Source organism: Chelonus insularis, unplaced genomic scaffold, assembly GCF_013357705.1.
Source record: "Chelonus insularis isolate UGA/USDA-ARS -01 unplaced genomic scaffold, ASM1335770v1 contig_326_pilon, whole genome shotgun sequence".
NCBI lineage: Eukaryota > Metazoa > Arthropoda > Insecta > Hymenoptera > Braconidae > Chelonus > Chelonus insularis.
Window position 1 is genome coordinate 61,443 of NW_023276496.1, and position 12,723 is coordinate 74,165.

The 12,723-nt window shown below is 29.3% G+C and overlaps 5 protein-coding genes across 6 annotated transcripts; 3 read left to right on the forward strand and 2 right to left on the reverse strand.

Annotated features, from left to right (window-relative positions):
• Positions 1-67: 67 nt before the first annotated feature.
• On the reverse strand, positions 68-5,125 carry Tmtc3 (Transmembrane O-mannosyltransferase targeting cadherins 3). Of its 2 annotated transcripts, XM_035081806.1 has the most exons (11): positions 4,977-5,125; positions 4,449-4,913; positions 3,921-4,057; positions 3,652-3,833; positions 3,272-3,560; positions 2,782-3,186; positions 2,394-2,706; positions 2,027-2,317; positions 1,765-1,947; positions 1,394-1,678; positions 68-1,314 (listed from the first exon to the last, which is right to left on the reverse strand). In XM_035081806.1, the coding sequence occupies exons 2-11, from the start codon at positions 4,638-4,640 to the stop codon at positions 706-708; spliced, it is 2,886 nt and encodes a 961-aa protein (XP_034937697.1). In that variant the 5' UTR covers positions 4,641-4,913; positions 4,977-5,125; the 3' UTR covers positions 68-705. The 2 variants fall into 2 exon arrangements, with proteins under 2 accessions (XP_034937697.1, XP_034937698.1); XM_035081807.1 differs by lacking the exon at positions 4,449-4,913 and having other exon boundaries at positions 4,977-5,119.
• Positions 5,126-5,300: 175 nt separating this feature from the next.
• Positions 5,301-7,924, forward strand: LOC118066104 (serendipity locus protein alpha). Its single transcript, XM_035081893.1, has 2 exons — positions 5,301-6,646; positions 6,726-7,924. The coding sequence occupies exons 1-2, from the start codon at positions 5,413-5,415 to the stop codon at positions 7,922-7,924; spliced, it is 2,433 nt and encodes an 810-aa protein (XP_034937784.1). The 5' UTR covers positions 5,301-5,412.
• A 304-nt stretch (positions 7,925-8,228) lies between these two features.
• On the forward strand, positions 8,229-9,006 carry LOC118066099 (V-type proton ATPase subunit e 2-like). The gene is made up of 4 exons (XM_035081889.1): positions 8,229-8,477; positions 8,580-8,627; positions 8,713-8,800; positions 8,907-9,006. The coding sequence occupies exons 1-4, from the start codon at positions 8,380-8,382 to the stop codon at positions 8,931-8,933; spliced, it is 261 nt and encodes an 86-aa protein (XP_034937780.1). The 5' UTR covers positions 8,229-8,379; the 3' UTR covers positions 8,934-9,006.
• A 126-nt stretch (positions 9,007-9,132) lies between these two features.
• Fntb (Farnesyl transferase beta subunit) lies at positions 9,133-11,514 on the reverse strand. The gene is made up of 7 exons (XM_035081888.1): positions 11,342-11,514; positions 11,051-11,175; positions 10,858-10,977; positions 10,550-10,788; positions 10,169-10,469; positions 9,847-10,088; positions 9,133-9,768 (listed from the first exon to the last, which is right to left on the reverse strand). Exons 2-7 carry the CDS (start codon positions 11,168-11,170, stop codon positions 9,579-9,581), a joined length of 1,212 nt encoding a protein of 403 aa, XP_034937779.1. The 5' UTR covers positions 11,171-11,175; positions 11,342-11,514; the 3' UTR covers positions 9,133-9,578.
• Positions 11,515-11,684: 170 nt separating this feature from the next.
• LOC118066030 (rRNA-processing protein FYV7) lies at positions 11,685-12,554 on the forward strand. The gene is made up of 3 exons (XM_035081743.1): positions 11,685-11,899; positions 11,974-12,094; positions 12,172-12,554. Exons 1-3 carry the CDS (start codon positions 11,773-11,775, stop codon positions 12,407-12,409), a joined length of 486 nt encoding a protein of 161 aa, XP_034937634.1. The 5' UTR covers positions 11,685-11,772; the 3' UTR covers positions 12,410-12,554.
• The last annotated feature ends 169 nt before the right edge of the window (positions 12,555-12,723 follow it).

A 12,723-nucleotide genomic window follows, 5' to 3' on the forward strand; every position in this document is an offset into this window, starting at 1 on the left:
AATATTTAATTTTAATAAGAAAATAATTGCATATACAAATTGTATTTTCTAAAGTTGTACAGAAAAAAAATTTAGGTTTACATTTGTTTTTTACAGTAAAATTATTACTTAGTATAGTTGTCTCATTATTCTTAGCTATCACATGGGTATATGTAAGGATTAATTTTTAATATCTTTTTTTTTATTTTCTCTACACATTTATCATATTATATTTTACAATTAACTAGAATCGATTGGTTGTCATAGTAACTTACAAATGAAATATAAAAAAAATTATTATAAAAACAAATACTCATACACATTTTATGTCAAAGAAAATTATAACTAAAATACTCAAAAAGTAAATGAATTTCACGATGGAAGAAAATTGGAAGGAAAATGATATTATTATCCATTATACACATATAATATTGTTTATATGATTTTCATGTGTGTGCGTGTATGAATATATGTATACGAATTCTATAAAATTTCTTATCTGTACGTCATATAAAAACAATAGTCTATTTTTTTATATATATTCACACAATAGGACTAAACGTTTAATATCACCATAATTTGTTTGATACACATATTTATATTTATATTATATTCTGGCGTATATTATAACGTTTAATGCCATATAATATCAATAATATATAACGATAGCCTGTCTTTAGTTTTGTTAAAATAATTTTAAAAACCTTATAGGTAGATTTTTAATAATCAATTCGGATTCATTTTTAAATCATGATTATTGTTACTTATAATATTTTCAGGTCTGTGGTTAAAATTTGGAGGATTTGAGAGTGGTTTGAAAGGTGTTCTATGATGTTTATCTTTAGATAGGTGACCTGATGCTAGTTTCGATTGAGCGTTCGTTCGCATGTGGTTTTGATGAAGTACATGGTTGTTGCTCATATGATTTATTACAAAATCCTGGTTTAACAGAATCGATTCAGCATTTGGAGAAAATTGTTCATTTTGAGGAGTATTATTATTATCAATTTTTTTGTTGTTATTATTATTATTGTTGCTACTATCATTGAGATCATCTTGGTTGTTAGTATTCAAACTATTATCCGGATGATTTGGCCGAAGAAATGAGTCATCAAAAACTTGATCAGAATCACGTTGTTCAGGGGGAAGTCGAAGTAATCGTGATTTAACGATTGATAAATGCTTACGAATGTATTCTTGTTCAGGGGCAAGTTTGGATGCTTTTTCCAAACACTGAGCAGCCAAACTCAATTGTCCCCGTTCAACCATAACAACGCATAAATTATGTAGACCTTGAATGTTTGTAGGCTCTAATTGGAGAATTCGACGATAACACTGAAAAGTTGATTTCCAATATAGATATAGTTAAACTTATTTAATATTTAAATGTAGAAAAAGGAAAAAAAAATCTTACGTTTTCTGCTGCATCAAAATCCTTAATATTATTAATATAAATATCTCCCAGGAGAATTAAGCCTTTTATATGATCAGGATGGAATCTAACAAGTTGGTTTAAGAAAGGAGCAGCTTCAAGGGGACGTTGTTCATCTGCAAGGAGTAAGGCTAAATTGAAAAGAGCTGATCGAAAATCTTCTTTCAGTGCTACTGCATTTCTGAACCATCGTTCGGCACTTGCTGTATCATGATCATCCATAGCTATCATTCCTAAATTAAAATGTAAGCGTTCGTTGTTGGAATCCTTTAAAAACAAAAAAAAATTTTTTTTTCGAGAGTTAAAAAAGTTATTAAAATATGTAGTTATACTTCATGATTTATTTTAAATACCTTTCTTAGCAGCTTTAAAAGTCTTTCTTTAGCAACTTTTCTCAGCTCTTCACGGCCTAATTCTTGTAATAATATTGCAGAATTAAGTAGTGCTTGTTCATGTTCTGGATCAAATTCAAGAGCTTTATCGAGATAAGCCAAGGCTTGAGAGGCTTTTCCTTGTTCCAGATATACAACACCTAACTGTGTTATGAAAAAAAATGTTATTTCTAAAGAGAAAAAATTTCTGTTCAGGTAAATAAATTGATCTTATAATACTTACGTTGTAATAAATATCTGGATTATTACTGTCGTAAAAAAGGGCACGTTCATAAACTTCCTGTGCTTCTTTAGTACGATTCATCTTGATAAGTACGTCGCCCCGATTAATATATGCTTGAGTATAATCAGCACGCATACTTATTGCTTGCCTGTACAATAAATCTGCTTCCTCTAGACGTGTGGCATTTTTCGCTATCAGATTAGCTAAATTTACGAATACGTTCAAATGGTTTGGAGCAATGCGTGCTTGGTAAGATTCTCCAGGTTTAGCTTTAGGTAAAAGTGATTTTGCCTAAAAAAAAATTTCATTGATGAAATAAAAACTCAATAAATTGATTGTAACAATTAACTTCATTAACAACTAATACCTTCAAATAAGCGTCTTCCGCTTCCTTGAACATTTTAAGATGATTATATGTTCTACCAACATTAATATGAGCTCCTATGTCATCTCCCTGTACTTTTACCGCTTCATTAAAATAATCCAAGGCCTCTTTATAACGCCCTTGACTCTCGAGTGCATGCCCAACATTATTGAACAACTTGGCATTTTGAACATTTACTTTCAATCCAGACATAAAAATTGAATATTCATCTACCCAGTCGTAGTTTCGGATAAATGTCTTGACAGAATGTGATAACAATAATACAATCAATAGAACTGTCGTCAACTTGGATTGTCTAAAAGATAATTATTTAATATTAGACTCATACAATTAATAAAGATAAATCTTTGTGTAATTAATTTTCACCAACTTTTTTTCTGTAAGAATACTCCATCCATGACCAATTAACATACAAAACCCCATAGAAGGGGCATATAAAATTCTTTCAGCAATGACAAATCCAACAGGAAAAAATAGATTTGATGCAGGTAAGAACGGTAGAATCATTAAGGCTAAACTAATAATAATTATTATTGATGTTTGACGATTATTTGTAAAAATAGCAGTTAATAAAAGTCCTAGAATAGTCCCATAAGCAACAAATGTAGCAAGGTTCCGTGGATCTGCAAAACTCGTTATTAACGGAATCGTGCCCATTGTCCAGTCACAGCACAAGTCAGTCGGTAGAAGTAATAATCTTAAATTAACTGCAGCTAGATAATTATACGTTAATTGTCTAGCTGGTGTAGAAGCCACTGATGCAGGATTGTCAAACCTGTTAATAATATAAATGTATAATGAATATGATATATTTAATTAATATTTTTCATTCAAAAAAAATAATAAAAAATATTATTAACCTCGTAAATACTGGCAATCTTGAGCCCATTATATGTAATCTTAGAATTAAAAGACTAAATGTAACGAGAGTAAGAGCAGCCAGGCGTTTGGTCCCCTCACCTGACCACGTAGGATTAATCTTATTACCACCAAAGGCAGATTTTATTGCGAGTAATATGTCTAGTGCTTTTACCTTTTGCACTACAAAAATTTCATATACTACACAAACAGCAGTAGCTGTGATACCTTGCTCTTTACAAAGCATTGCGATAAAAACACAAAGCGTGGATAGCATCATAGGCTGCCAAGCTGTGTGATGATAAAATATTTTTAATTATTTAAAACTAGAATTTATTTTATTCTTTATCTGATTAAACTATCTGATGATTTATTTTTTTACCTGTAGTTCTTTTACTTTTACAAGCTTTTGTGTACATTATAAGTGCACCTAAATAAAATAAAGACGACAAAGTTTCTGCTCTTCCTACTACACCAGTAACAGCTTCAGTGTGGATAGGATGCACTGCAAATAATAGAGCTGACACAAAACTCGTTAAATCTGATAAAAACATTAAACAAGTCCTGAAACAACAAATTTTATTAATCAATCTAAAAAACTATGATGTTTATATTATTTAATTGAGTTTATTAGTTTTTTAAATTAAGTACCTAAAATAAAGAATACAAACTGCCATGTGGAGAATAACATTGAGTAAATGATATCCCATAGGATCTAATTGATGGATCAAGTAATTCCATCGAAAAGTAAGCACGCAAAATGGTCTGTACGATTTATGAGATTGTTCCTGAAAAATAAATGAGTAGAAATAATTTAACCATATATGATTATCGATAATTTCTTTATCAATCTAGATCGCCATATTCAGCTAAAAAATCACAAGGTATATAGACGATAAACCAATAAAGATAAAAGTTTTCGAGCAAAATTAAATTAACTAGATAATAATAGATTTTAAAAGGACTCTGTTTAACTTAATCATGATTATGGTGATAATAATAATTATTTCACCACGTCAAAATAAGAAAAGTCGATCAATACGCAAGTGGTTAGATGCAAAGTGATTTTGAAACAATAACCAAGAACACTGTGCTTTTTATAAATATATATACAACGTTTTCTGCATGTTGCATGCATATATGAATAATTCATTAAATTATTATTGTTACGCTAGTTACCTTATACATAGGAGTACCCCAAAAGTCATTGTAAAAAATATTCTTTAAAGGTGTATGGGGTCTCAGATCACGATTATCTTTGATGGCTGAAATATCATCAAAAACAAAACCACAACCTAGACTATTGCTGTATACAGCAAATGCAGCTGCTGCTACAAATGCTGCTAACACCCCTCGTGCAGGCAACCCCATTTTTATTATTAATTCTTATGATTCATTCATCTGCTGTCGTTTGTACTCGTGTCTCGTTTATTTTTTAACAAAACAACACATTTTTTCTTATACTCTCACTTTTTAAAGATTTTCTTTTTTACTTTCTACTCCATATCTGCACCATTTAACATCACAATTGTTTAAATTCTTGTCTACCCCTTCTAATTGAAAATTTCTCGGCGTTTATCCTTCTGATCCTTTTAATCATACTAATCTTGACAATCTTGACTGTTATGCTCCACACCGCTAAATCTATGTATAACTTTATTTATAACTGATATTATTGGACATGAGTATGTAAGAAAATATAATTACCACATTATATTGTTTCACCACTATGTTTAGCACTTTATTAAAAAAGTAAATCACTTATATTTGATAATATTTTAACTGTATTATTCTTTTAGCTAACTGATACCTGTTTCACCGTGTGTGTATGCCGAAAGTAATATGTATTAGATGGTAAGTATTTTTTACAAGAGATCTATACATTGAATAAGTTTTATGGAACGAACTCCAGAGGCCTGTACTGTCTCGAAACGTACTATACGCGACTGTATATTGTTCTCTTTTTATTGAATGAACCTACCAGAAGCATGAATGAGATAGAAAATAACGACCTCGGAATCAATCTGACCATCGTTACCGTGGTTTCCTTGCCATTTGTTTACAAATGAATTGGAGTAGAAAGTGCTCTTTTATTGTTTAAAACAAATATTTGTTAAATACATGCTATTCTAGTTGTTGGAAGATGGCTTTGAAAACGAAAAGAATAAAAAATATATGGGATCCTATTGAAACTCAGTTAAAAAAATTGCAAGAATTGTTTGAAGTTTCAGAGAAAGAAACTCCTGAAATAAAATCTTTGAAGTCCGTTATACTTGAACATTTTTATGACTTTGATCGAAAACTATCACGTTTTCTGAGTGATGAATCAGCTGATTATAAAGATATGAAATGTAAAATTATTAGTTTAATAGAAGAATTTGGTTCTTTAGATGTTATTGTAAATGTTGATGATGAACAGAACGTAATATCGAATGTTCTTGATCATTTTCAAGCTGCTTTGAAAAATTTAGAGAGCCTGGAATGTGTGGAGTTGAAACAACAACTTCAAGACACATGGGAGTATGTGAAAGAAATGGGAGAAGTCAAAGGCATAGAAGATTATGAAAATATTAAAGAATTAGGTGCTTCATTATTAGACGTGATTAAACCACTTCAGTTGTATGCAAGAAATTTAGTATCAATTTTATTAAAAGAAAAAATTATTTTATTCACTTGTCAGCTATCTACAGCTTTTACAATACTTGTTAATTTAGTTCAAGAACAACATAAATTAAATCTTCCTATCTATAACACCAAAACTTATATTTGTAATCGAATATGCCAATGTTTAAAGATGATCATTGATGTTATAGAAGCTCCCAATCCTACAGAAGATGAAGAAATTCTTGAAAAAGAAGAGCATTTTGTTTTTAAAATGGATTTAGCACTTGATACAGTATCACATATGTCAGATCAGAATCAACAAGAACAGGTGAATATGTGCAGTGAATTATGGATGATTCTCGAAGAAGTTCTCTCTCATACTATGACAATAGCTCAGGTCTGTCGGCCAGAGCATTTTAAAGAAATTACTACAGCTAGTAAATCAGTCATTTCTGAATACGAAAATTTGAAAACTCAATTAATTTCAGAGGAACCTGATAAAACCTTAAATAATTTATTTATCAACATTTTTACGGATTCGTTATATAGACTTGAGAGACAAGTTAATATATCGATGCTTACTCTGGTTATGGAAGTATTTAGTGAACCCTTTAATGCTTTAAAAAAGCTTGTTCAGCTCTGTGGAAATTCATTGCCTCCTGATGCGAGAAGAAAAAGTGACTTGGCCGATGCAATTGAAGATTTCGATCAAATTGTTGATAAAACTATGCAGATTGGGCTTTATGCTATTGCTTGTTGCAATGATGTTAATAGTAAGTAGTTTTTATTATAAATATTATTTAAAAATAACAAGAGTAGATGAATAAGTAATAAATCATTTTAATTTTGCAGAAATTGGAAAAATCAGAAACCATATGGCTAGTTTAGAATCTTTAGATTTGGAGTTGGTTATATCGATAACATCATTTTATTTAGACCCTCTCAATGAAGAGTTTCGAACAGGAGTAAAAATTCTAACATCTCAATGGCAAAATGAAATGAATAAACTCCATAAAGCTATAGATTCAATAATTGATTCAGCTGCTTATTGCCAAGTAATTCTGGATGATTTGCAAGAGCAGCATAATGCAATATCAAACTGTTTCGAAAATCGTCAAGATATTACAATGTCTCAAGTAAAATTGATGGTTTATCGAGCCTGTACTCTAGCAACACAAATTACTGTAGCAGTTGATGACATTGGTCATGAAAATGTTGATGAATCAACTAATAAGATTATAAGAGAATTGAAAGTAGCAACGTATGAGGCTTATTCTTGTGCAGCAAAATTTTTATTAGGATCAAAAGCACCAGCTCCACAACAACTACGAGTTATAAAACGATTAGCACTATTGGTAAATGTTGTGAAAAAGCTTCAACCCATTCTTGCTGTTGTTATAAACAAATCTCAATGTTTTAATGATTCACAAAAATCACGCTTTGGACAAAGAGATGTCTTAAATGCTACACAAAATAAAACGAACCTGACATTCATCAGAACCCCTTATACTGTAAAAAATTATAAACCTCCTGTTTCTATTCAATCACCTAATAGTACTCCAAAAACACCTTTGAGCATGTCTTGCCTAATACCCTATATTCGTCGAGGTCAAGAAATGAGATCTGAAAAATCTATTATGTATAAAACACCAAAAACACAAAAATCGAAAAATCTGCAAATGTCAATGGATAACATGAGAATAAAAAGAAGAAATCTTTCATGTGTAAGACAACACTTATTCAGCAAAGATAGTTTTGTTTTACATAAAGATGTAGATTTGACAGTTGTGAGCCTAGATTTGTCTGGTACATTGGAGAAAATATCACTATTGTCTTCGAATTCATCGGCTGTTACTTCGAATGACTCTCCAATTAGTTCAGTAATAGATAAAGAAATGGATAAATGTGGAAATAAAGCTGCTAATGATGCTAATTCTTCTACTATTAAAAATAGTGATACACCCTCAGCTATGATCGATACTCCAGAAAGATTGGATGATATTGAAAGACTTGAAAAAAAAATACAAAAATTGCAAAATAATAACAGTTAATCGTGTTTTGTATTGATATTTATTAGAATAGTTTGTAATGAATGATTATTAAATTATTCACTATTTAATTTTTAAAATTATATTGTATAATTAAATATTTTTTTAATATTTGAAATAAAATGATTGCATTGATTAAAGAATTTATTTTAAAATAATTTTTTTATTTGTTAGGAGATTTATTGTCGAATATTGACGAAAATTGACGTTTTGTTTTTTATTCAATTTATTTGATTTGGTCACGTGATTACAGAGTGATCACATGACATTGCTCGGCCAACTTCGTGGCACATCGACTCATGTGATGTATTTCACTAGTGTCGTCTACTGAACGCCCATCAAATTTTGCTCCAAAAGTCACTAAATGTTATTGTGTTAACGAATATCCTTCAGCATTAAATAAATAAGTAGTATTTAAGTTATTTAACGAAAAAAAAAGATATTTTTAAAATAAAAAAATGGGTGTATCACCAATTCCCGTTTGCTTTTTCACACTTTTTTGGGGTGCTATTGGAATAGTTTTACCATTTTTTGTTCCAAAAGGGCCAAATCGAGGGTGTGTTATTTAATTTTGTATTTTAATTGTGCTTACGTGTTTATTTCACTTATGTAAACTTTATATTCGATATTTAATTATCATAAAAATTAATTATTTCAGAATTCTTCAAGTTATTTTGATGTTAACAGCATTTACATGCTGGCTATTGTAAGTCGATAACTATGAATAACAAAAGTACATTGAGGAAAAATGGATAAATTTGATATTTAATTTTTTATATTTATTTTTGTAGCTGGCTATGTTGTTATATGGCACAAATGAACCCACTTATAGGACCAAGGTTATCGAATACCACATTATTGCTTATATCTAGAGAATGGGTAAATATACTACTAATGTTCAATTATTAAAATGTTTATAATTATCAGTTTAATATTTCTCAAAATCGTTTAACATTCATTGAACAATTAATTTTTCGTTTTTTAGAATGGAGTTACCATCAAGAGTATGTAATGAAATAATACAAATACATATATCAATGTGAATAATTTTACTGTTAAAATATCCATCATTCCGTATTATTTATCAAAAAAACATGGTTATTTGTAAAAGTTGTAAATTATGATTATAATAATAAATTAAATATCTATAATTGAATGTTATAAATATAGGTTGTATGTAAAAAATTGAAAATAGAGTATATCATAACGGATTTTGGTAAACATTTTATTTATTTTCTTCAATGCATTGTGTACTTGATCAATTCTCACTTGCAATACTTATAAACAGTAAAAATAAGACAAAATGCTTTAAATTGTAATTAAATTGGCAATTATAGAAATTACAATTTATCGATAATTTTATATTAATGTCTGATTAAAAATCTCAGTGATCTTTTTTCAGTTTTATAGGATTTTTAAATTTTAGGCTCTTGTAATTACAGCTAATGTTGAACTTGTATATTTAAGTGAATCCTTAATGACATGATTGATAACTATTTTAAATCTTTTAAACCTATATTATTTTGGTCCATAAAAGGTAAAATCTTTTTTTTTCTCTCTCATTAGTTAATTATTTTAACTAATTTATTTATATTATATTAGTAGTTATTATCTCTTTCAATAACATTTATTATGGTGTAATAAGTACTCAATGCTTTCAGTCAGGTATTGGCAGTTTTTTAAAATATTCCAAAGCTCTCTCCACACAGTCATGAACAACATTGTAAAGAGGATGGGTTGATTCTACTGTATTCGAATTCCGTCGACCAATTATCAGTGGCAATGGTGAATTTTGTGCTATCGATAGGCCACTAAGTACATAAGAAGTGTGATAGACATCACGGTCCCTGTATTCATGATTTTTCTTTTAGTATCAATTTATGTTTTCGCTCATAGAAAAAAAAAGAAATTATGCAATTACTTACTTTTTTGGTTTATCCAAAAATCCACCTTGACGATGTTGGCAGCATATTAATATATACTCTTGTAAGGCTCTCTGATCAAACAACCAGTATTTATTAAAGCTGCATTTTTTTTCATTTAATAAAATTGTATTGACAAGAGAGAAAGATGCTCCTTGCCAAAATGAATAACACCCATCTACTAATTTATTAGTTCTTCCTTGAAAGCCTCCTTCCAATCGCATTTGTTTATTAGCTATCCACCTCTATAATTAAAAATTATCATTACCTATCAATTATATGGTAAAATAAATTTCGATAGAATGCAATTAATTTTAATGTTTACCAACAATGCAGGAATATTACATTTGTCGACTTCCCCCAATAAAACTAATGCTGCTAATCCGCAATAAGTATACCCTCCATGAGCTTCCATTCCAGGACATCCGCCAAATCCTCCTTCCCACGTTTGACACTGAGCTATCCAGTCACCAGTATTTTCAAAAAGCTCAGGAGTAAAAGTATTTGTGAGTTTAGCTACAGATATCGCACAATAGACTCCTCTTATATCTAATTCTCCATCCACGTGCATTAGAACACTTCCATCTTCTAATTTTAAAGATTTAAACAACCTAACGAGCCCTTCTCTGAAAAATAACGATTCTTTTAAAGAAGATAAAACTTAATCAATAGTTGAATAACTCAACAAATAATCTAATTATTTTACCTATTAATAGAATCAAATGCAGCTTTAGTGCCTATTGTACATAAAGCACTTACTGCAGCATAAGTGGTTGCCAGGTGAGGATATTGACCTGGACCTCCACCAAATCCTCCCGTAGGATGTTGGCATTTTGATAAAAAATTTACTACTTTTAAAGAATCCTCTTCTTCTAGACGCTTTCCAAGAATATTCAGAGCATGAAGAGCCCAATAGCATAACCAAGGTCTGCTGGAGTCTAAACCCTATTGATGAATGAAATTTTTATGCATTTGATAAATTTTTCTTACATAACCATTCAAAAAAATGCATACCTCATTATAGACTGAGAGTTTAGCCAATGATTTTTTTAAAAAAGAAACGTGTTTTCCTCTTGTTAATATTGGCTCATTTTCAGCTTTGTAAAGTTGTAACACAAGTTCTTCCACATCATCCTAAATAATTAATAAATTGTGTATGTATAAACAATATGAAATATTGGATTATTTTAATGATTCGACGATGTACCTGTACTGCAGATGTTTCAGTTTCTACATTTTCATCATCTTGGCTCTCATTAAGTAAATCTTTAAACGTTCTCAGTGATTCTTCAGGATTAATTTCATCCAATTCATCACCTTCCAACATTGTACCTAATGAAAAAATGATATAAACAATCTAATGAGCTTTAAGCAAATATAAAAAGCTTCAAGTTTTAAATATTTTATAATTAAAATTTTGGATTCAATAATTAATAATTATAATATTATAAATTTAAATAGATAAATATGATCAGTAAAAATCTTATAACCTACTTACTTGAATATAATACTCTTATGTACCTTTATTGCGGTATTAAAAAAAATTATGTCAATATTTAAAAAATTTGTAAATAACTATTATTTATGCACTATTTACTTATAACTTAATATTAATTTAATAATTTTCATTCAATAAATGACAAATAATAAAAGTTTTGATTTCATACTGATTGTATTCTTCGAAACATAATAAGGAATTTGGAGCTGAAATATTCGCTGTCAAAGAAGAGTAACGTAATAGAGTTGGCTCGACATGCTAGTAATTTTGGTTTACAGTTTGGAAACTTTTGTTGACTGACCGATAGGAGTCTCTTTTCTTCACTTGAAACGTGCTCCGTTTTACAACGTGTTCCGTTTGTTAACAGCGTCAAGTGTAATGTTAGTGCACTATTTTTATGTCATAACTATGATATAAGATTGTTAAAAACAATGAATTTCAACAATAAACACAGAAAAAACGATCGACATCAAAAGGAGCCAGTGAAAAATGGCAAGGTTAAAAAGCCATTCGATAAAAAAGCGTTCAGAGAGAAAATGTATAGCAAAAACCATAAAAGTAAGGTTACATTATTAATATAAAAGTTTTTAAATTATCAACAATAAATTATTTTCTTATTCTATTTTGATTAGTACTTCAATGGGAAAATCAAAGACGAAAACAAATTCTCCAGGAGTTGGGACAGGAAGTTTCGTTACATCAAAGAAATAAACGTAAAGACTTGAACGAATCTGTTGCAGTTAATGATAATAAGTGAGTATTTATTTACTATTCCGTAATTAATGAAATTGTGTTAAAACATATTATTTAATCTGTGTTACAATTTTTAGACAATTTAAGTTTAAAAAAAGTGCCAGAGCGGTTGCAAAACGAGAAGAGAAACTGAATCGATACAATGAAATGCGTAAAAAACAAGAAGAAAAAGCACAAGCTTTAGAAAAATATAAACAGAAGCGAACTGAAAAATACAAAAAATTATCTAGGAAAACAAAAAAAGGACAACCTATCATGAAAGATCGAATAGAGATGTTGCTCCAACAAATTCAATTAAGTCAAAGTTCACGTTAAATTTAGAAATTATCTAATTTATTGTATTTAAAAATAATTGAATGATATTTTTAATAATATAATACACTCATGAGTGTGAATATGAAAAAATATGATTAAGTACGTATGTACTTTAAGGAAACTTTTTTATAGCAATCATGTATTAGACTTAATTATTTAATAAAATGTGTAGAAAATAAATTATTTCTACATTTATTTTTTTATTTAGTGTTATTTATTTCAATTTTGACAGCTATTTGAATTTCCGCCAAAAATGGGCACATGCGCATCCTAAATAGCGCAGGCGCGCGTTGAGGTTATGCGCCCTCGATGGA

What these genes read in the sequence shown, in the direction of transcription:
- Tmtc3 (XM_035081806.1), bottom strand. Translation starts at nt 4,640, where the DNA reads ATGGGGTTGCCTGCACGAGGGGTGTTAGCAGCATTTGTAGCAGCAGCT. An exon ending in GTTTGTATTCTTTATTTTAG is followed by an intron (nt 3,834 to 3,920) that starts GTACTTAATTTA and finishes TTGTTGTTTCAG; the next exon opens with GACTTGTTTAATGTTTTTAT. An exon ending in TTTTAAAGCTGCTAAGAAAG is followed by an intron (nt 1,679 to 1,764) that starts GTATTTAAAATA and finishes TTGTTTTTAAAG; the next exon opens with GATTCCAACAACGAACGCTT.
- LOC118066104 (XM_035081893.1), top strand. Translation starts at nt 5,413, where the DNA reads ATGGCTTTGAAAACGAAAAGAATAAAAAATATATGGGATCCTATTGAA. An exon ending in TTGTTGCAATGATGTTAATA is followed by an intron (nt 6,647 to 6,725) that starts GTAAGTAGTTTT and finishes TTAATTTTGCAG; the next exon opens with AAATTGGAAAAATCAGAAAC.
- LOC118066099 (XM_035081889.1), top strand. Translation starts at nt 8,380, where the DNA reads ATGGGTGTATCACCAATTCCCGTTTGCTTTTTCACACTTTTTTGGGGT. An exon ending in CCAAAAGGGCCAAATCGAGG is followed by an intron (nt 8,478 to 8,579) that starts GTGTGTTATTTA and finishes TAATTATTTCAG; the next exon opens with AATTCTTCAAGTTATTTTGA. An exon ending in TGCTTATATCTAGAGAATGG is followed by an intron (nt 8,801 to 8,906) that starts GTAAATATACTA and finishes TTCGTTTTTTAG; the next exon opens with AATGGAGTTACCATCAAGAG.
- Fntb (XM_035081888.1), bottom strand. Translation starts at nt 11,170, where the DNA reads ATGTTGGAAGGTGATGAATTGGATGAAATTAATCCTGAAGAATCACTG. An exon ending in AACTCTCAGTCTATAATGAG is followed by an intron (nt 10,789 to 10,857) that starts GTATGCATTTTT and finishes ATTCATCAATAG; the next exon opens with GGTTTAGACTCCAGCAGACC. An exon ending in GTAATATTCCTGCATTGTTG is followed by an intron (nt 10,089 to 10,168) that starts GTAAACATTAAA and finishes TTTTAATTATAG; the next exon opens with AGGTGGATAGCTAATAAACA.
- LOC118066030 (XM_035081743.1), top strand. Translation starts at nt 11,773, where the DNA reads ATGAATTTCAACAATAAACACAGAAAAAACGATCGACATCAAAAGGAG. An exon ending in GTATAGCAAAAACCATAAAA is followed by an intron (nt 11,900 to 11,973) that starts GTAAGGTTACAT and finishes TATTTTGATTAG; the next exon opens with TACTTCAATGGGAAAATCAA. An exon ending in GTTGCAGTTAATGATAATAA is followed by an intron (nt 12,095 to 12,171) that starts GTGAGTATTTAT and finishes TACAATTTTTAG; the next exon opens with ACAATTTAAGTTTAAAAAAA.